Genomic DNA, 19,690 nt, shown 5'->3' on the forward strand with positions numbered 1-19,690 from the left:
GATCCCCCTCCTTGGTCTCTTGCCCAAGGCCTCCCAAGGACGGGGCTCGGTCCTTACCTGTCGGGCTTGCTGCTCCCGAAAGCAGACACGGATCGGAAGGAGGGAAAAGAAGACAGGTGAGGGCTACCAAGCACCTGTTCTGTGATGGTGGGCAGCTTTCCTAACCTCCCAGAGCCTTGGGCTCCTCTGGAACACGGGGTGCATCCTTCCTGCTTGGGGCCCCACCATGACAAGGGACGGCTCGGCCTTCCCTTTCTAAGGCGAGACACGTCCCGCGAGGCCTGGCAGGAATCAAGTCACTGGCCTGGTCTGAACCCAGGCTGTGTGACTTTGATCCAGCGCCTTAACCTCTCTGAGCCAGGGTTTTCTAGCCGTACGCCGGAGGACCTCTGTGATCCCCCGTGTGACTGGCCTTCCCCAGACCTTGCGGATTCTCCTTCCTCTTCCAGGGAGCCCTCCCTCCTGTCCAGTGGGGGAGTGCAAAAGGGCTCACTTCTTGTAGAGCAGGATGGCAATGACGATGCAGATGATGAAGACCACGGCTAGCACGGGCCCGATCACCCAGATGAGCCCCTCCTCGCCGTCCACGATGGGCTGCGGGTCCGGGTTATCCAGCTGGAAGGGATCCGAGAAGGGGCTGGCCGCAAACGTCTGTGGGACCAGGGCGGGAGGGGCCTCCATCAGGGTCTGTCTTACCCGGCGGTCAGAGTGGTCTTCTTCCAACAAACCTACGTCCCTCCCCGACTCCAAACCCTCCTCCGATGGTTCCTAAGAACCCTGACCCCTGGCCTGGCCCTTTGCCAATCTCCGTTCTCCCCATCGCCTCCCTCGGCCTCAGCCACTCCGAAGTCCTCCTCGTTGCTCGCGCCCCTCCAGACCTCCCTCCAACGTGTGCAAATCCTGACGACATCTTGTCTTGGTGGAACTCCTATACAGCCACCGGAGGCCTAGGTCCCAAGTCCCTTCCTCTAAAAAGCCTTCCCCTTGGAGTACCCCCAACCTCAAGTCCTTCCCTCCGCCCAGCCCTGGTAATGGGAAGCCGGAAGGGCCTGTGTCTAGGTCTGAGGTCGGGGCCCTGGGGGCTGAGGCCACGTCGGGGCCCGTGCACTCGGGGGCCGGGGCTGGAGTGGGCAGACACCGTCTGCGACTCACAGGCTCGCTCTTCTGCAGCACTGCAAGCACAAAGAGGACGTATCGGTGGCCGGGCTCCAAGCCCCTGTTGTCAAAGCCGCCGTACTGCTTCTGGTCCCCAGGGTGGAAAGTGGGCGGCAACATCGAGAAACGAGCGGCAATGTAGGGGCGCGGCGCCTCCAGCTGGCGCGAGTGCCTCAGGCTGCGCCTCTGCAGCCGCGAGATGTCCTGGATGAGCTGTGGGAACAGGGGCGTGGGGTGCTCAGAGGCCAGCCGGCAGCAACAGGGCTTCCAGAGGTCAGGACAGGCCTGGGCCTGGCAGGTCCGGGCCCCACCTCACCTCCTCCAGATCCATGTCTTCTGGGCTCCCCAGAGGGGTCAGGAACTGGCCACCACGAGACTTGCGCAGCGGCACCATCACAATGAAGTAGTTCCTGTAAGGAGACGAAGGGTCAGGGGCCAAGTCCGATGAATGCCTTCTGGCGGTGGGGGGCGGGGGGTGGGGAGTCCCTGCGCTCCGAATCTTCCCTTCTGCTTCTATGCCCCTAGAACCCCAGCCACACAGGACTATAGTTCCTGATTCAAGCCTCCAGGTTTTTGAGTATGTGGTTCCTTCTGCTTCAGGGAGCCTACCCCAATTCTAGCTCTTGAACTCCTACACATCCTTCAAAGCCCCAGCTTCCATACCCACATCTCTTCATAATCCTTAATTCTTTTCTGCTCCCCAGGCAGAGTCCTCGTCTCTCCACTGGGGACTCTCAACCCTGGTGCCTCTAACACACCATGGGTCTGAAAGTGTCTGCTTCGCAGTTCTGTCTCCCCACCAATCTGGGAAACCAGAAGCCGAACGTCAGGCACACAAGACTATCAGGAATGATGGAGGAGAAGACATAGGCCACAGGTAGTGACGGTGCTCATGAAATGCCTCTGGGCAACCACACAGGCTGGGGCTGACACGACCCACGTGTCAGGGCAGGTGGCTCGGCCCAGTCACAAAGCTGGCTAATGAGGGGGTGAGGAATCCTTGGGGGTAGTGGGCGGTTGTGATCATACTGGACAGGCACGGGGCTCTGGCCGTCGGGCAGGTACACCATGATGAAGCCATCGGAGTCGGGCTTGGGGGCCACGCTGGGCTTGGCACTGAGCAGGTTAAAGGCGGTCCAGGCCGTGACAGTCTGCTGAAGGCCACCCAGGCTGCTGCCACGGTTGGTCAACACAAAGTTGTAGAAGGTGTTGGGCTTGAGGTGCGTGATGAGCTTTTTGGTGGTGCGGCCGTCCACGTCCAGTGTGAGCCCATTGTACTGGATCTGTGGGCCAGGGCTGGCTCAGTGCGGGGGGGTCTGTGCTGAGCCCCCGGCCCTGACTGAGCCTTGCCCAGGCTCTGCCTCAACCCCGCTGAACTGTGATCCCCAAAGGAGCCCCAACCCCGGTTCTAAGCCCAGTGTTGACTAAAACGTAATTCCAGAATAAGCCTCAACCCTAGGCTAACTCATGACCCTAAGCCGATCCTCAATCCCTGCTGAGTCCCAACTCTAACTGAGCCCTAATCACAGACTGAGTCCCAACCCGGACTGAGCTCTGACCTCAGACTAAGCCTGGATCCTAGGCTATATCGCCTTCAAGGCAGATCCTCAATCCCAGTTGAGCCCGCACCTGACTGCCAACCAACCTCGAATGAGCCCCAATCCTTATTCAGCCCTAACCGCAGACTGAGCCCTGACCCAAACTGAGCCTCAATCCCAGGTTAAGTCTCGACCACAGACTGAGTCTCAGTCTCAGCTGAGCCCTGATCCCACTCAGCCCTGAGTCCAGCTGAATCCCAACCCTGGTCAAGCCCCAGCCCTTAACCTGGCCCGCCTGCTCCTGGGGCTGGGGGCGGCGCGCGGTCTGCACCTTGTAGGGTGTGGGTGAGTTGTAGTTGTCGGGAAACTCCCAGCTGAGCAGAACGGACGTCTTCATGATCATCTTCACCTTGAAGTTCTTGGGTGAGACTGTGCCGGGCAGCGGCCGAGGGGGAGAGAGAAGAGAGGTCCCGTGAGTGCGGGCGGGAGGGCGGGGTGGGCCGGTGGGGTGGGGGTGGGGGGGCGGCCCAGGCGCTCCCTGTCATCCGCTGTGCCTGTGCCCACGGCCTTACTGCCTGGCCCTGCCTGGCCCTGTCCCAAGTCCCTGCCGGGGAGGGGGGAGACGGCGCTGCTGCAGAGAGAAGACGGAGCAGGAGGGGGAGAGGGAGGGTGCGGGGGGAGGGGGTCGGTGGGGGCGGCGGTGCCACCTAGGCACGTCCCACCTTTGCCAACGCCGGAGCCTCGGGGTCCGGACTCGCCTCGAGTGTCCACAAGGAAGCAGAAAAGTGATCACTTACCTGGGTGGGGGAGAGGGAGGGGGCTGGGGTGGGGGTGGGCACGAGGCCCGGTCCGGCTCTGGTGCGGGGATCGCCGCGCGCCTACCTTGGTCCCGCAGGAACGTCCGGTAGCGGACGGGGGGGCTGTAGGGGCCGGGGCCCTGGCGCGTGTGGGCCCGCACTTGGAGGTCATACGCCGTGTCGGGCTTGAGGCCCCGCAGCGTGAGCACGTTCTCGGCGCCCGGCTCGGCCGCGGCCGGCAGCTCAGTCTCTCGGGCGGGGCCCAAGGCTCCGGCCTCCCGCACGGCCACCGTGTACTTGACTATGGCCCCGTTGCGCTCGGCGGGCACGGGTGGCAGCCAGCGGAGCAAGACAGTGCCCGTGGAGGCGTTCCCAGCTGCCTCGAGGATCTGTGGGTGGCCGCGGGGAGTGTCCTCGGGGATGCTCAGGACCTCGGCCGCCTCCTCGCCCAGGCCTCCTCGGCTCCGGGCCGCCAGCCGAAACACATACGTGGCCCCCTTATGCACACCCAACGCCGTATAGTGGTCCTCAGTGGGTGGGAACTCCAGCGTGGCCAGGGGCGAGTCCTCACGGCCGAACTGCAGGCGGTAGCCCAGCACCTGGTCCTCGGCGGTGCCGGCTGGGGGCTCCCAGTGTGCCAGCAGGCTGCCCTCGGGGGTCTGCTGCACCGACAGGGTGGGGCGGCCCAGCACTGCAGGGAGGGGAAGACGGGGGGCATGTCAGGGCCATGTGGCCCGTCAGAGTCAGGAAGTCTAGAAGTCATGAAGCAAGGGGCAGGGCTGCAAGTTTTAAAAGGGGTCTCAGGGAGGCCCCACTGTTCCAGGCAAGGGAACAGCCTATGCAAAGGCCCTGCGGTGGCACTGAGCTGGGTGAGTGGAAAGAACAGTGAGGCGGCCGGGGACTCAGAACCCAACGAAGGAAAACGTCTCCAGATGCCAGAGCAGGCCCGCATATGTTTACCTCTTCTCGTTCAAAAGTCACTCAGCTCCTGCCTCACTGATGTGCCCCCTGCCTCCCGCCCGCATATGATTAAATACTCATGGGACACAGGAACGTTTCAAAACCTTGCCCTTGCCCCATGGTTCTCACGGTCTCGGTAATAATCAATGTGCCAAGGTTCTCGTAAGTCTGGCAGGAGAGCAGGTCTACAAATAAAACCAGTCTTCTCCTCCTGCAGGACTTATCAGGACCTTTCAGAGCCGTGCTCTGAGCAGTCACAGAACATGCAGTGGGTCTGCTTGACAAACACAGCTGTAATGCAAGACCCCTGAGAGAAGAGAACAATCAGGGGAGGCTTCTTGAAGGAGCTAATGCGTATGCTGGATACCGAAGCACAGAGACTAGGCAGATGGAGGGAACGGCATAGACACGGACCGGCGGCGGCATGGGGAGGGGCTGTGTCCAGCTGGCCAGGAATGTCGGGCTCTGTGGGCTGAGGGAGGGGCCCTGGCGAAGGGGTGGGTGCAGGATGTGAGGTGGAGGGCCCGGAGCCTAGCATTTCTGAAACACAACAAACTGTTGCCTGAGCCACACTTTGGCCTGAGCTATGCCATCTGCCTACAACCTCCTCCCCTTACATTTTCACGGCAACCTCGCCTCCTCCTCAACGTTGGCTGGAGTAAAAAAAATAGTCCCTTGGGACTGATGGTAGGGGCCTGGTGGGGCCAGAAAGGGAAACTGAGGCAGGGCCGCTAAGAGAAGAGGTTTCACGGTGCGGTGTGGGTGATGGCACACGACCTCCGCACAACCTACCCAGGGTGATCAGAGTTGTGACGAGGGAAGCCGGGGGAGAGGGGGCGCCAGGGATGCCCACAGGGAGCACCGGACCGAGACTGTGGGCAGGGGGCAGGCCGGGGAAGGGTATCCAGGCGGAAGGAACAGCCCTGGTGAAGCCGGAATGGGACAGAGGCCTGGCTGTGGTTCCCACCCGGCCGCAGCTAAGCAGGCGGGGAAGCCAGTGAGGAGGAGAAGGTGGGGCTGGCCGGCCTCCTGAGTTGCCCCCGTGTCTCTGCTCTCACTGGCTTGCTGCCCAGTGCTCTCTCCCTGCGTGAGCTCAAGAACTCCATGGGGTGCTCTGGGGGCAACAGGGCCATGGTGGGGGTCGGGGGGCTCTCTCACCTGCTCCCTTGGTCACAACCACCTTGGGTTTGCTGCGAGCACCGTCGCCTTTCATGGTGTAGGCGGCTACGGTGATGGAGTAGGCGGTCTCAGGCTGCAGGTTTGTGATGACCATCTCCTGCGGGCAGGGATGGCGGTCAGCCGCGCCACCGGGCTTGAGACCGGCCCTGCCCACCCCCCTCCCCGGGCTGGGGTCAAGCAAGGCGGATGTGGGGCCTAGTCTGCAGGTAGAGGCGTGCATCCGAGCTCATGCACAGACCCCGACACACAGCACGTCCATGCGAAGATGGGCACACACAGCCTGATACCCCAACATCTTCCACTGGGACCAGCGCTCGCCCCACGGCCTTTGCCCCCAGGCTGTCCTCCCTGCACCGGCCACAAGAGGGCGCCTGTGAGCACCACAGTCACGACCTGCCCTCCTACGCCCACAGCCCTCCAGGGCTCCCACCTCCCATAGGGGTAAAAGCCCAAATCCTTCACTGCCTGTCCCTGCCTCCTCCCACTCCCCCCCCTCCCCCCGCTCCCCCTGCTCCAGCCACTGGGAGTCCTCACTCCTCCGGGATGCCAGGCTTGCGCCCACCCTAGGGCCTTTGCCTGGGCTGTGCCCGCTGCCTCCACGACACCCCCTCGTGCGCTGGAGAGGCACCATCAGGCCACGAGAGCCAATTGTTAAATTCTCAGGAATTTTGTAAGCCCGAATTAAACACAGCCATTATCAGAAAGTAACTTACGTACACATACATAAGAACAAAAATAGTGAATACTCAAAACCCACCCTCTCCTTGTCTTACTACATTTCGCTACCATCAAGGCCCTCGGGGTGATTCTGTCTCGTGTCTGCAGCAGGAAGCTACAGGCGATAAGCTACAGATCGGGACTGCCCACCCCCCAAGCCCAGAGAGTGCCATCAGTAAATCTTTGCAGCCCCTCTAGACCCTGCCCCAACCGGAGCCATCACTAGACACAGACAGTTGACCTTGGACAACGTGGGGATAGGGGTGCTGACCCCCGTGCAGTATAAAATCTGCATGGCACTTCTGACTGCCCCCCGACCCCCCCTGAATTCAACTACTATTACCTTCCTGTTGCGCAGAAGCCTTATAGATAAATGTAACTGACGAAAACATCATTTGCGCATTATACGTATCAGATACCGTATTCTTACGCTAAAGCAGCTAAAGGACAAAGAGGAGGTCACACTGTACTGTGTCTCTCAAAAACAAACTGGCCGGTAAGTGGACCTCCGCAGCTCAAACCCGTTGTGTCCAAGGGCCAAGTGTATTTGTGTCTTGTTGCAGTGGGCCGTCCTCTCCCACACTGGACTGGGACCCCCAGGAGGGCGGGCTCAGGTCTGTCCTGGTCACTGCTCGGGAAATTATGGCTTGTCCTGCAAACGTTCGAGCTGCCGCCTGACCTTGCACACATACCCTCACAGTCATACGTGTGTCCACGTCCCCACGCATGCACACCCACAAACACGGTCCAGCATGCCTGGGTGTAGGGGGCGGGTGGCCCCAGGTCAGGTGCATGTGGAGGGGGGCAGGGATGGATGAAGAGAGGGTCTCCCGCCCCTGGGCCTCACATTCATCCCTCCCAGGGTCTTGGTGGATGGGAGGGGCTGAGGTGGAGGCCTTGGAGGGAACTCACCCCTCCGCCGGCCTGGGGGTAGGGAAGAGGCAAAGCCTCTGGGCATGGGGGGGGTGCTGGTGTCAATTTAACATGAGACCTGGGGCTTTCAGAAGACTGTGTCCTGCGGGCCTCTCCCCTCCCCACCGTGCCGGGGCCCACTGACCCTCTCACCACCCAAGGGCCGCAATGAAGCAGATGCTTTGGCCAGATAGAGAAACTTGGGAGGTCAGAGAAGGCTGAGCCAGGTGACAAAAGAGTCTGGCTGGGTTGGAAACTGGCCCCCACTTTGGATCTGCCAGCCCTAGGTCCAGCAGGGGAGGCGGTGGGGTGCAGGGGTGAGGCAGGGCTGCAGAAAAAGCTTGAGCAAAGGTGTGGCGGTGAAAACCACGGCAGGAGCAAGGCTGGGCGCTGTGCAGGAGGGGCACCGTGTGAGTCCGGTGGGTCTAGGGGTCATCCAAGTAATAGGGCTAACGTATACCCTCTGAGTCCAGGACCCCAGTAGGGCTCCTAGGGCCATCTGCCTGATTGAAAATTGAGGCTACACACTCCACATTACCAGTAGGCATCTGGGGCCCAGGGGAGAAGATCCTCTTACAAAAGACGTGCAGGGGGAGTGTGTGGGGGGGGTGGGGTGTCACATCACTGCACGGCCCGCGGGAGAACACTGCAATGGCCGGGCAGGGGTGCTACTTACATATTCGGCTGTGTCGTCCGTCTCCCACTGAGCGTGGGAGGAGGCGGCAGGGGAGAGAGGAGGAGGTGAGCAGGTGGCCAAAGAGAGAGAAGCAGGGAGAAGGCAGGAGCGCAGGGTCTGGGGGCTGCCCCGCCCACCCAGGCCCCGCCCACCCGAGCCCCGCCCCAGAGCCCCGCCCACCTGGGCATCAGCCAGCATGATGTCCTTGATGCGCGGTGGCCCGCGGGCCTCGGCGCCCTCCATGCGTACGTAGTGGACCTGGTAGCCGCGGATCTGGCCGTGCTGCCGGCCGGGCGCGGGCGAGCGCCACAGCACGCGGATGGCCGTGGCGTTGAGCGCCTCCGCCTCCACCTTCCGCGGCGGCGCGCTGGGCACTGGCGGGGGCAGGGGAGGGGCGGGCAGGGCCGTTACTGGGGCGCCTGGCCCTGCCCCAGGGCAGCACTGCTGCCGGATGCCAGGGTGCCAAGTGGCTGCTGGTTAACTTGGTCTGAGCGCTCACCACCAGCTGGGAGGGCATCCCTCCTTCACGGCTCCCACAGCCCGGAGGTGGGGTGGGGAGGGGGCCCAATGGTGTGCCCCACTTACAGATGGGCCACTGAGGTCCCCCAGAGCCTAAGACATCTGCCCAGGGCCACATGACACGAGTGAGCCCTGCACGCCCCGTTCCTCGGTCGTTACCCACCTGCCTCCATCCTAACAGCATCCCTTCCGGGCAGGGGCTCTTACTCCAATTTGGGGAAACTGGGACCCGTAAGTCGGGCCCTTGACCGCAGCGTTAGTAAGAAGCAAAGCCCGGGCTGGAACCCAGGCTGTCCAGCTGCAGGCTCCCATACACCCCAGTACGCAGCCAGCCCCAAGGATCACGGCCCTTCCTATCCAGCCACACCCCGTGGTGTGGCAGAAACAACCAACCCATCCATCTCTTCCTGCTCTTCCCACCTAATGGCACGGCTGCTGACCGGACCTTTCTGGCCATGGCTCGGAAGCCCGGCCGGGTTCCCAACGCCAAGGACCTGCAGCTTTATTGGAGAAGCTGCCCGCTTGCACTTCTCCCCACGCCTCAGCTTCTACCAGTGGACCCCAGACCGGAGCCTCCTCTCACTTTGCAGTCAAAACGTTCTGGCTGGAAAGTCAGCCACGGCACTCGAGAGCCTCACACCGCAGAAAACCGGCCATTGCTAGAAATCAGGCTCTGTGCCCCAGAAACTGTTAACCATCCGTACCCCTAGAAGCTGTTAACCAGCCTACCTACTTGCCAGACAGGACGGCTCGGACCGAGGACACTCCAGATCCCGGCTTATCCCAGGAGTCTAAAAGCTAGGTTTCTGGGGTTACGGATGCTAAGTCTGTCGCAAGTGCTGCTGGCCGTTCCCCACACTGTTTCTGTAACTTTCCACCATCGGACCAAAAAAAACAATACAGGTCTGTCCGCTTAACCTCCCAGGCACAAGGCTCGGGAGGAAATACCACCCGGAGGGTCTAGAACGGAGCGTTCCAGGATCAAGGAGCCCAGATGCCGTGGGGAGGCTGCTTGCTTCTGGTCTCGCCCTCAAGACTGTGCCTTCTACCTTTGGACCACCAGCCAGCCCCGTTCTGCAGAGCCCGAAGGTGCCGAGGCGCGGGACGGGCTGGGGCCTGCGGGGGTCCCCGGCCGGTGCTTACCGTCCTCGTCGGTGCGGATGACCACGGGCGAGCTCTCGGGCCCTGGTCCCACCTCTGTGTGAGCGACAGTCGTGATGCGGTACTCGGTCCACTTGTCCAGCGCCTCCAGCAGGATCTGAGTGGTGGTCGGGGGGATGCCGTTCACCTCCTTGGGCTGCGGATCCTCGGAGCCCAGCGGTCGGTAGTGGACGCTATAGCTCACCAGGGCCCCGTTGTGCGTTTCCGGCGGCGGTGGGCGCCAACTTACCAAAATGGCCGTGGAGCGCGTGCTGACACATTTAACGTCTTGAGGGGGGGCGGACGGTTCTATTGGAGGGGGGGGAGAACGTGGGGGGCGGGGAGGGGAGGCGGGATGGGCGGGGAGGGGGCGGGGAAACAAAAGATGGGAAAGAGAAAATAAAACAGAAGATGATAACAAACAAAACAGAACCAAACCAAAGGGAAGTCGAACCCAAAAGAAGCGGGTGTCAACCAAAGGTGAGATGGACAGGTGGGCATGGGGGCCGGGAGGGCTGGCCAAGAACACGGGCTCGGCGCCGGGGCTGCACCTGCCCGGCACGCAGGGGGGTCCTGGGGAACAGCAGGAACATCCCCCTTCAGGAGAGCTATGGTGGGCTCGGCACGGTGCCGGGGCCGTCACGGACTAACCAAAGAAGCATCCGTTTGCTGAACCCCTACTATGTGCCAAGCACCACGCCAGGTAATTACATGAAAAGCCCCATCTATCAGGCACCTACTGTGTGCTAGGCATGGCACTGAGCTTTATAGGATAACAGTAAATGCATTTATTTGCTGAACACCTACTGTGTGCCAGGGGAGTAGGGCTGCCAGGGTAAAAGCAGCAAAAGTCCCATTTATTGGGCACCTACTGTGTGCCAGACACAGTGTCAGAGCTTTACAGGTTGACAGCAAAAGCATCTGTGTACTCAACACCTGTTCTCTCAGGGGTCCTGGAGGCTACCCCGTGGCTTACTTCAGCTAGGACCACCCTCTCAGGCTCACCTGGGAGAAAAAATAATGTCCACGTCTTGAGCACCTACTGTGTGCCAAGGTCTTTACAGATCATTGTTCTGCCAGCACCACACCATGGCCATCACAGATTAATGGCCAAGTCTTATTTATTGAGGACCTACTATGGGCTGGGCATCGCTAGCCCTTCGAAGATAAAACCACCAGTTGCCATTTACACAGAACCTTTCCACACTAGGCACTTTATCAGCTAACAGCAGTAGTCCCCACGGAATGAGGACCTACTACGTGCCAGGCCTTACTGGAAAAAGCCCCTATGTAATAAACACCTACCATGTGCTAGGCCCTGTGCTAAGGGCCTTGTAGCACATTAATAGTCCCCGCTTCTTAAGCACCTACTGTGTGCCGAGGACTGTGCTAAGGGCCTTCTATGTAAACGGTAACAGTTTTCACTTCTTGGGCACCTATTTGCACACCCAGGGCCAAAGGCTTTGCAGATGACGACATCATGTTCTGAGCAAAACCTGTGTATCTGAAACCACGCTAGGCCCCCTCAGACGGACAACGGCTCTTATCTGAGCACCCACTATGTGCCTAAAGCCAGGCCAACCTCCTTCAAGAAAGCACCACCTACAGAGCACTTACTGTATACCAGCTGTTCTGTCAAGGGCTTCGCAGAACAGCCGCAGCCTCCGTGTTCCGGGCACCAGGGAAGCTTGTTATAAACAACTGATGGCTTCCGTTCATCGTGTGCCAATTACGTGCTCAGCACCATGCCAATCCGTGCTTAGAATTAAAAGAGCATTTATGAAGCACCTACTGTGTGCCAAGGCAGTGTGCTAAGGGCTTTGTTAAATAGCAGCGATAGTTCACACACATTAAGCACCTACTGTGCGTATTCGGGGCTTTATGAAAATAACATTAAGCCCCTATCTGCTCCGCACCTACTAGGAGACTGTATTAAAGCCATTCACCCTGTGCACACCCCATAACCTAGCCCTTTACACTCAGCATGTGTCCCCTCATGGTACGTCATTTAATTCTTAGGATGCATAAATGGCCAGAACAATCACCCCTCCAGCCTCACTCCACATTACCCGCGGGGAAATCAATTTCAAAGCCCAGCTGCCTGGTCTTCTATGATCACCGCTTGTAGACCTACTGGGTGCCAAACCCCACCTACCCTGGGTGCTTTTTGCACATCACCTCCCACTTCACAGAGGAAGAAAACGGAGGCCAGAAACAGCAAAGCTGCCTTGCCAAGGGCATGCGGCTAGAGCCAGGATTTGAACCCAAGCTCAGCTGTTGTCCAGGGGCCGTCTTGATTTGAGAATGGGGACTTAGACCTCAGCATCAGTCCAGCTGAGAACGGCTGAAGCCATGTGACTTCAACTGCCCGTGGCTCCTGAATTTTTCTTGCCTGCAGGGAAGCCCAGGGAGGCCACTGGCTTTGCTTCAAGGCAAGCCACACAGAACACATGTGGCCTATGTCAAGGCACACAGAACCCCTACTACCATGGAAACCCATTTGTTCAGTGAGCACATGTCTAGAGAGTACTTGTACGTGCATACTGCCTGCCAGGGCCACCAGAGGAGAAACAGAGGGTCCTATCCTATCAAAGATCTCAGACTACCAGACACCTCAGAGGCCTCTCCAACAGCTTACTTCAACTAGAATGACCCTCCGGCCTCACTTAAAGTGAAATGCCGACATCCCCTCCTCTGATATCAGACAAGCGGGGCCCTCTCTCCCATTTCTTGACCAGCCACCCCAACCAAAAGTGCCTGGAGGAATCAGGCAGGAGTGGGAAAACCAACCAAAGAATGTGCCGAAAGGAATGGATTCGCTGAGAAAGGGGGAGGAAAAATAAAATCAAAACCATAATAAAATAAGAAACAACGGTGATGGTGATGATGATGAGAAAAACCATAATAAAAGAAAGAAAGACGCCTTCCAGAAAACTCCCAGTCTGGTTACCTACCTTCCACTCTTCAACTGCTAACTTAAAAGACTTTCTTACGAGGGAGGGAGTGGCTGAGTGTTGAGCTATAAGGCCAGACCGAGCTCTGGGTGGGTCTCTGGACGCAAGCGGGCCCAAGCCCTGCTCCGGCCCCCAGCGTGGGTACGCTGCAGTTCCAGACTGGCGCCGACGAGGCGGGAAGGTGAGACGGTGTGGGGAGACCCACGGCTGAGTGGTCTGGCCTCCACCTACCCTTGAGTTCAGCCTAAGAAGCCCGCCGTCCCCAGGGGGATACGCCTGGCCCTGAGTCTTGCTGCCAGTTCTCTCGGGCCCCACCCGTCCTGGGATGAGAAGTGGGGAGTACCTTCTCCCCCACTCCCTGTCCTGGGCCGCCCCGGAGGTTCACGTGGCTGGGCCAAAGCCGCTTTCTTGACGACCGTGGAGGCCGCCTCCTTCACAATCCGGCCCAACCTGCGTGACATCTTGGGGAGGTGGGGGAGGGTGACAGACCCACGGACAGGCACTGGGGGCCCACCCTGCCAGCTTCCCCACTTCTGGGCAGGCGTGGCTTTTGGCCATGGTGTAGAAAGCTTGCAGAGTGTGGGGGGGGGGGGGGCGTCTCGATTTGGGCTCTGGAGTCCGTGTGGCCTAGAGCTACTAGGGCACAGGCTGGTGGGGGGGGGGGGGCACGCAGGGTGAGCCGTTTTTGTGAACCTGCTTGAGACCAGCGCGTACTCACCTTCGCGGCACTTGTGCCCATCTCTCTCACGTGGCCGCCCGAGCCACAGGACACCCTCACTGATCGCCTCACGCACAAACACGCCCAGACGCCGGGGAGCTGCAGAGCGCTCCGCTTGGCACGGGGGAGTAGGGAGGAGGGAAGGGGGCTGGGGGTGGCAGGGGTGCTGTGTCTCCGAGGCCCCTGATCCCAGCGGCTCAGACCCCCAGGCCCAAGCTGCCGTTACTCGCAACTGACCCGTGCCCCCCGTGTGCACACACCCGGGGGCGGATGAGAAGATCTGAACACCGAGACTGCTTCCGGAACAAGGCCTGCGCTGTGACTGACTGAGAAGGGGGAGGGGAGGGGGGAGGGCCACGGCAGTGGAGGCCACACTGGGCTAGGCTGAGCGCAGAAGAGGGGCCGAGGGAGGAGGGGAGGCAGGGAGACAGCGGGGTCAGCGGCCTGCCTGGGCCCTGAGCGCAGAGCAGGCAAGCAGGGCTGCGTCAGGGGCCACCATGCGGCCCGGAGCCAGCTGCCGGCTGCAGTGTTCTGGCCAAAAGGTGACTTATCTGTGACAGGGAGGCAGGGTGGGCACAGCAAAGAGCTCCAGGGACTCGAGAGCCTGTCCTGGGACCTGCACCCCCTCCCCTCCTGCTCCTGCGCCTGGCAATGGCGGACCAGGGGGCAGAGCCACCTGGGGAGGCGGCGGGTCTCTGTACACCCATGAGGTCTGGGAATGACCGCGTGTGAGCTGGGACAGCCGCGAGGAGCCCTCCCGAGGCCTAGGAGTGGGCACAGCGTGGCTGTTCCGTGAGCCCCAGATACAGAGCAGTGGGGGGGTGGGGGCGGGGAGAGAGAGAAGGTGCCGTCCACACCTGGCCCCGACGTAGGGGGCGCACCTCCGCCCCCCCCAGGGCTCTACGCCCTGGGAGCCGGGGGGGGGGGGGGGGGAGGCGGGGCCTGCGGGAACCCCCAGCGCAGCGTGGGCGGGCACGTCGGAGGCCGGGCGCCCCCCACCCGCGGCGGCGCGGCCAGGGTCAGCGTGCGCCGGGGCCCCCCCGCAGGGAAGGGCGGGGTCCGCGAGACACCTACTGGACTGCAGTGTGCGCTGCCGCACCACCGAGGTGAAGGCGCCCAGGCCCTGCACAGAGCGGGCCGCCAGGCGGAAGGCGTACTCCGTGTTGGGCTTGAGGTCGTCCACCACGAAGGCCGTGGCCGGGTCGAAGGTCCTCCCCACCTGGGGGCGGGGCGGGGCGATGGAGACAGGCAGAGGCAGAGACAGTCCCATGGACAGAGACAGAGATGGTGAAAGAGACACAACAAGAGCAGGAGAGACAAACGGAGACACGGAGACAGAGACAGCGAGAAAGGGCCGGAGACACAGGAGGGATGGAGAGATGCGCAGTCCGCCGCAGGCCGGGCGGGGGGAAGAGAGACATCGGGCACCGAGTCAGCAAGTCCGGAGGGCTGCCGCCCGGCCCCTCCCACCCTGCCCCCCCCCCACCCGCACCCCTGTACCGTGTTCTCCCCCGGCCCCCGGCCCCGTACCTCTCTGCCGTGGTCGCCCTCCCGGAACAGGAGCTCGTACTTAATGATGCTCTCCTGCCGCGGGGGGCTCCACGAGAGCCCGATGCTCGTCTCCGACTTGGCCTCGGCCCTGAAATTCATGGGCTGGCCTGGCACTGTGGGGGAGGGGAGAGGAGGAGAAATGGGGTTCGCGGCGGAGAGGTCCCCTCCTGGGGCGCCCAACGTGCCAGGGGTCCCCAGTGCCCCAGGAAGCTCAGCAACTACCGTGAAGGTGAGGCTGCTCGTTCCCGAATGTTCTCCACTGTGCTGCTCTTCTTTGCCCCGGGGACCCACCGCAGCTCCCCCATGCTCTCTGCTTCCCCCAAACTGAACGACAGAGAGACTGCAGGGGTGATGTCTCAAATCTCAAAACACAGAGTCCCCGTCCTGCGTGTCCTCTAGCAGCACAATTCTGACCCTTCCGCCCCTTACTTTGAGCAGCTGCTGAGCCTTCTCGGCTTTGAGGTTCTGAAGCCTGAGCCGGACCAGAAAAGAAGGGAAACCCACAAAGAGCCAGGGCCCCACACACCTAAATGCCCAACCCCCCAACCCTGCCCCTCGACCTGATCGGCCAGGTGGCCAAACCACTGCCTTTGGGTGGACACCCTTTCCCTTTATAATTTCAAAGCAGGTGGCATCCGTCTCTCGGATGGGAACAGAGAGCAGGGTCTCTCAACCTCAGACACAGCCGCCAGGACCCGTCTGCACGTCCCACCGTAGCCCTGTGGCCTTGCCAAATCCAGTTTCCCAAGAGAAGACAGAAATGGGAGACTTCTGGGACAACTTCCTGCGTCTGAAACGCTAGCACGGAAGTATTTCAAAGCATCCAAGCAGGATGAAAAACCCACCTTGGGGCTTGTAGGCAAGATGAGCCCGCTGGAGGCTCGGAGGTACCTGACTGCCCGCCCCCGCCCCGCCCCTGCCCCCTCCTCTGTTTCCACCACCGCATTCCTGCTGTCCACCCCTCCCACGGGCACCTCACCTCCCTGCTGTGTCTTGACCTGGATGGGGTCCGAGAGGGGCCCGTCGCCCACAGAGGTAAAGGCCAGCACGCGCACGGTGTACGTCTCGTCCTCCAGCAGGCTGCCCACGGTGGTCAGCAGGCTGTCGTCCACGTTGTGCTTCTGCCAGTTGCCGACGGGGTGCTCGGGCTCCATGGTGTAGTAGATGCGATAACCCCGGATCAGGCCATTGGGCTCCACGGGCTCCTCCCACTGGATGATCATGGTGGTGGCGCTGAGCATGCGGGCCTGCACGTTCCGGGGGGCGCTTGCTGGGGCCTGTTCACCCGTGCGGGTGACCACCGACTCACTGGGGGGCCCCTGGCCGATGGAGTTGACAGCGGACACCCAGATCTCGTACTCCGAGTTGGGGCTCAGGCCACCGATGCTGTAACGCGTCGTGGTGATGTCCTCCTTGATCTGGTAGGGCCCGTCTTGGCTCTTGGATTTATATTCGATGACGTAGTAGGACACCGGGTCTGGATTACCGGAGTCCCATGTGATGGTGATGCTGGTGGCTGTGTTCTCGGTCACCACGGGAGTCCCCGGGGCCTTGGGGAGAGCTGCGGGTGGGAGGCACGGTCACACGTCAGGGACGCGGGCTGCAGACCCCGAAGGCCGGGTGACTTTCAGCCAAACAACCAACCTCGCTGCACCTTGACTTCCTCGGCAGTGACCACAGGCCTCATGACCCGCCCATCCCATCTCCCATAGCGGGGTTCGGTGAACTCTGGCCCGAGGACAGGGCTTGGCAAACTCTGCCACAAAGGGCCCCACAGTAACTATTTTCAGCTTTGTAGACCAGGGAGTCTTTTGTTGAGACTATTCAGCTCTGCCCCTGTGGCCCCAAAGCTGCCATAGACAAGACACAGGTGAATGGGTGTGACTGTGTGCCAATAAAACTTTATTTATAAAAACAAGTGAAGGGCCAGATGCAGTCTGCAGGCTATCTGTTTGCTGCCCCTGTTCTAAAGCTAGAAGAATATTTGGGTCACCTTCCTCTGAATTTCACCATGAACCCGAGACGCCAGGAGAACCTATAGTCCTCCAGCCCAGCCCCACCTCTCTGAGTCAGCACAGTCCATTTCCTTCCCTTAGAAGCATTCTCCATCTTCTCTGGCTCGTTCCTACTCAACTCTAGATCTTTCTCTGACCAACTTTCCTGGGAGGTGAGACCTTTACTCTAGGGGTCTGAACAGTGCCACGGGATCCCCGTCACAAGCCCAGGGAGGCTCCATCACAGCTGCCTGGCTACGTGGCCGTCTCCCACGCTGGACTCTACACTCGGCAGAATGAGACCGTGCCTCGCTCCAAAGGGCTGGGCCCAGAAAAACACCCAACCAACAAGTATCTGTTCATGAGACAACGGTCCCCTCCACAGCCACGAATGACCACGAACGGGAACTCAGAGCTTTCCCACCTGTCCCGCCCAACCCCACGGGCCCCACTTACATTTCACTGTGATCTGAGCCACGGCCTCAATGACGCCCAGGCTGGACATGGCCACGCACGTGTAGTTGGCGGAGTCCTTGACGTCTGTGAGCTCCAGCACGTTCCGACCCACGGGCATGTCGTCCTCGGGCGTCAGGTCTTCGGCCCCCTGCATCCACTTGACGTACGGCATGGGTGAGCCCACGGCCACGCAGGTGATGTTCACGTTGCCACCTGGCATGATCTCGTGGCTCATGGGCAAGATGGAGAATCGCGGAGCCACGCGACGGACTGGGGGTGGGCGGCGGCGGGGGGGCATGTAGGGTGGGGGGGTCAGGGAGACGGGATGCAGAGGGGACAAAGAAAGAAAAGCAGGAAGGAAGAAAGAAAGAAAGGAAGGAAAGAAAGAAAAAAAAGGAAAAAAAAGTGGAAAACAATTTAAATATAAACAGGGCTGTTTCCTCCCCCCCAGCTGAAATTTTTTTTCTTCCAAATGAAAAGGAAACAAAAAAACCAAATTAAAAAATCAAATTCCAACACAAAGAAACCAAAACTTCAAAGGAAGGTACTTCACAAACAATATATAGAGAGATATATCGATATATAATAAAAAGAGACATGAAGCATTATTTCATAGCAACAGGGTTTCAGAGACCAGAGTGGCTGGTCACAGCACAGTTACGAACACAAAAATTTATCAGCTGTTTCTCATCTTTGCTGACAGACGTGGCCTCGGGGAGCAGCCCCTCTGCCCGCTCTCCCAAGTGGGGAGCTTCGGAAGATTCTGGCTGCCAGTGTCTGGGGTGGGGGGCCCTGGGGGGGTGGTGCTCTGGGGAAGCTGGACGGGGAGCGTCCCGGAATCCGACGGCGCCGGGAGGCAGAGGGGGCCGGGACCTCGGCCCCCCAACCTTGTCCCCTCTGGGGACTCAGGGGGCCCTGCCCACTTCCCGGGGGCCCTCGAGGAAAAGATGAGAAACTCTAATGAAATTTTTGTGGGTTTTGGGTTTAGAAACCCTTCTAAAAGCTTCTGTCGGATCTGACAAGTTTCCATTGATAGATGCAGCTCTCAGAATCACAAACAGCATGCAAGAGAGGTTGGTTGAGAAAGAGAGCGAGGCAGAAGGAGAGAGAGAGAGAGAGAGAGAGGGAGAGAGAGAGAGGGAATGCGAGGGAAGAGGCCTGGGTTTCGGGAGCCTTCAGTGCACCCTCGCGGGAGCCAGAGAAGAGAGAGAGAAGCCGCAGGAGAGACAGAACAGGAAGACAGGCCCAGAGAGAGGAGGGGGCAGAGACAGAGAAGGAGGGAGGGGGCCCACTTCAGTGCTGCATATTAATTCTAGCGGATGTGACCCAATGTGACACATCACATTGTCACATCGCAGCCCTGGCAGAATCATAAATAGGATATCAATTAATAATAACAATAATAATAATAATAATAATAATAATAATAATAAAACGAGGGAATGAGCTTGAACGTTGAGAAAACAGGGACATGTTCTGTGCGTTTCTCAGCGGGGAAGCGGGTGCAGCCTTCTGTCCCAATCTCGCAGACCGTGAAGGCGGCAGGAGGCATTTCGGGGGCTCCCTTTTCGGAAGCTGGATGGGTTTCGGGGTCGGGGGAAGGGGCGGACGCTAACGGCACCTGAACTCCCACAAGGCACGGCTGCCCACGGACGTTTAACTGCAGCAGGAGGGAACTGGGGGGACCTAGTAGATCCTTTGAGCCCGAAAGAGGGTGTCCCTGGCTAAAACCTTGGGGGCCATGAGAAGTCACGTGGGTGGGTCCCCAGCTTTGGGCGGGTCGGGGAGTCTTGTCTCGAACTACAGAGATGAGACTGGAGCTTGAATAAGGCTCAAGAGGGCCACAAAATGGCTTGTGGCACCCTGACCTGCCTCGGATTCCACACGGTATGGGTTGGGGGGGGCGTGGCTGTCGGGGGTCTGGCTTGCCTTACAGAGCGGGGGCTCCAGGGGACAAAGGGAAGCGGCCTGGCTCCTGAGCTAGAAATCCCAACCCCTGCTCCCTGAATCCGGATGGCTGGAGGCAAAGAGGAGGGGGCAGGACCGAGGGGGCGGGGGGCGCAGGGCAAAGCAGCGGCAGCCCTTCGGAAAAGGAAGCCCCACGAAAAGTCCAGTGTCACGTTGGAGACGGGATGGAGGAAGTGGAAGGTATCGCTGAAGGGGAGGAGTGGGGGTGCGGGGTGGGGGAGACAGAGGGGCCATGCAGACAGACTGGGGGTGAGGGGCGGGGCGGGGCTCCGGGATGGGGGGCGGCTCTCTGGCAGGGCTGGGTGGAGGGTGGGGGGAGTTGGGGGAGAATGGGGTCTGGCCAGCCAGCGGACACGGTCCAGGCCAGCCGCCGGCATCCACAGCGAGGCAGGAGTGGGATGCCGGGCGCTGCGTTGTCATGGAAACAGAACACGATGGGGATGAGCGTGGGGGCGC

General features: G+C 60.4%; 1 protein-coding gene across 16 annotated transcripts in view; it reads right to left on the reverse strand.

The window, feature by feature from the left end:
- Window positions 1-19,690, reverse strand: part of PTPRS (protein tyrosine phosphatase receptor type S) — a 94,007-nt gene that overhangs the window by 11,669 nt on the left and 62,648 nt on the right. For 6 of the 16 annotated variants that reach the window (XM_032307167.1, XM_032307204.1, XM_032307184.1 and 3 more), the window contains 15 exons: window positions 17,267-17,536; window positions 15,796-16,377; window positions 14,796-14,929; window positions 14,340-14,484; window positions 9,597-9,902; window positions 8,115-8,308; window positions 7,935-7,961; window positions 5,609-5,726; window positions 3,576-4,181; window positions 3,025-3,122; window positions 2,185-2,438; window positions 1,472-1,565; window positions 1,153-1,368; window positions 494-651; window positions 58-69 (listed from right to left, as the gene is read on the reverse strand). In XM_032307167.1, the coding sequence (XP_032163058.1) occupies window positions 58-69; window positions 494-651; window positions 1,153-1,368; window positions 1,472-1,565; window positions 2,185-2,438; window positions 3,025-3,122; window positions 3,576-4,181; window positions 5,609-5,726; window positions 7,935-7,961; window positions 8,115-8,308; window positions 9,597-9,902; window positions 14,340-14,484; window positions 14,796-14,929; window positions 15,796-16,377; window positions 17,267-17,536 (3,214 nt within the window). The remainder of the gene's footprint in view (window positions 1-57; window positions 70-493; window positions 652-1,152; window positions 1,369-1,471; window positions 1,566-2,184; window positions 2,439-3,024; window positions 3,123-3,575; window positions 4,182-5,608; window positions 5,727-7,934; window positions 7,962-8,114; window positions 8,309-9,596; window positions 9,903-14,339; window positions 14,485-14,795; window positions 14,930-15,795; window positions 16,378-17,266; window positions 17,537-19,690) is intronic. The other 10 variants (XM_032307268.1, XM_032307290.1, XM_032307257.1 and 7 more) reach the window with 3 other exon arrangements.

This window comes from Mustela erminea, chromosome 1 (assembly GCF_009829155.1).
Source record: "Mustela erminea isolate mMusErm1 chromosome 1, mMusErm1.Pri, whole genome shotgun sequence".
Lineage (NCBI taxonomy): Eukaryota > Metazoa > Chordata > Mammalia > Carnivora > Mustelidae > Mustela > Mustela erminea.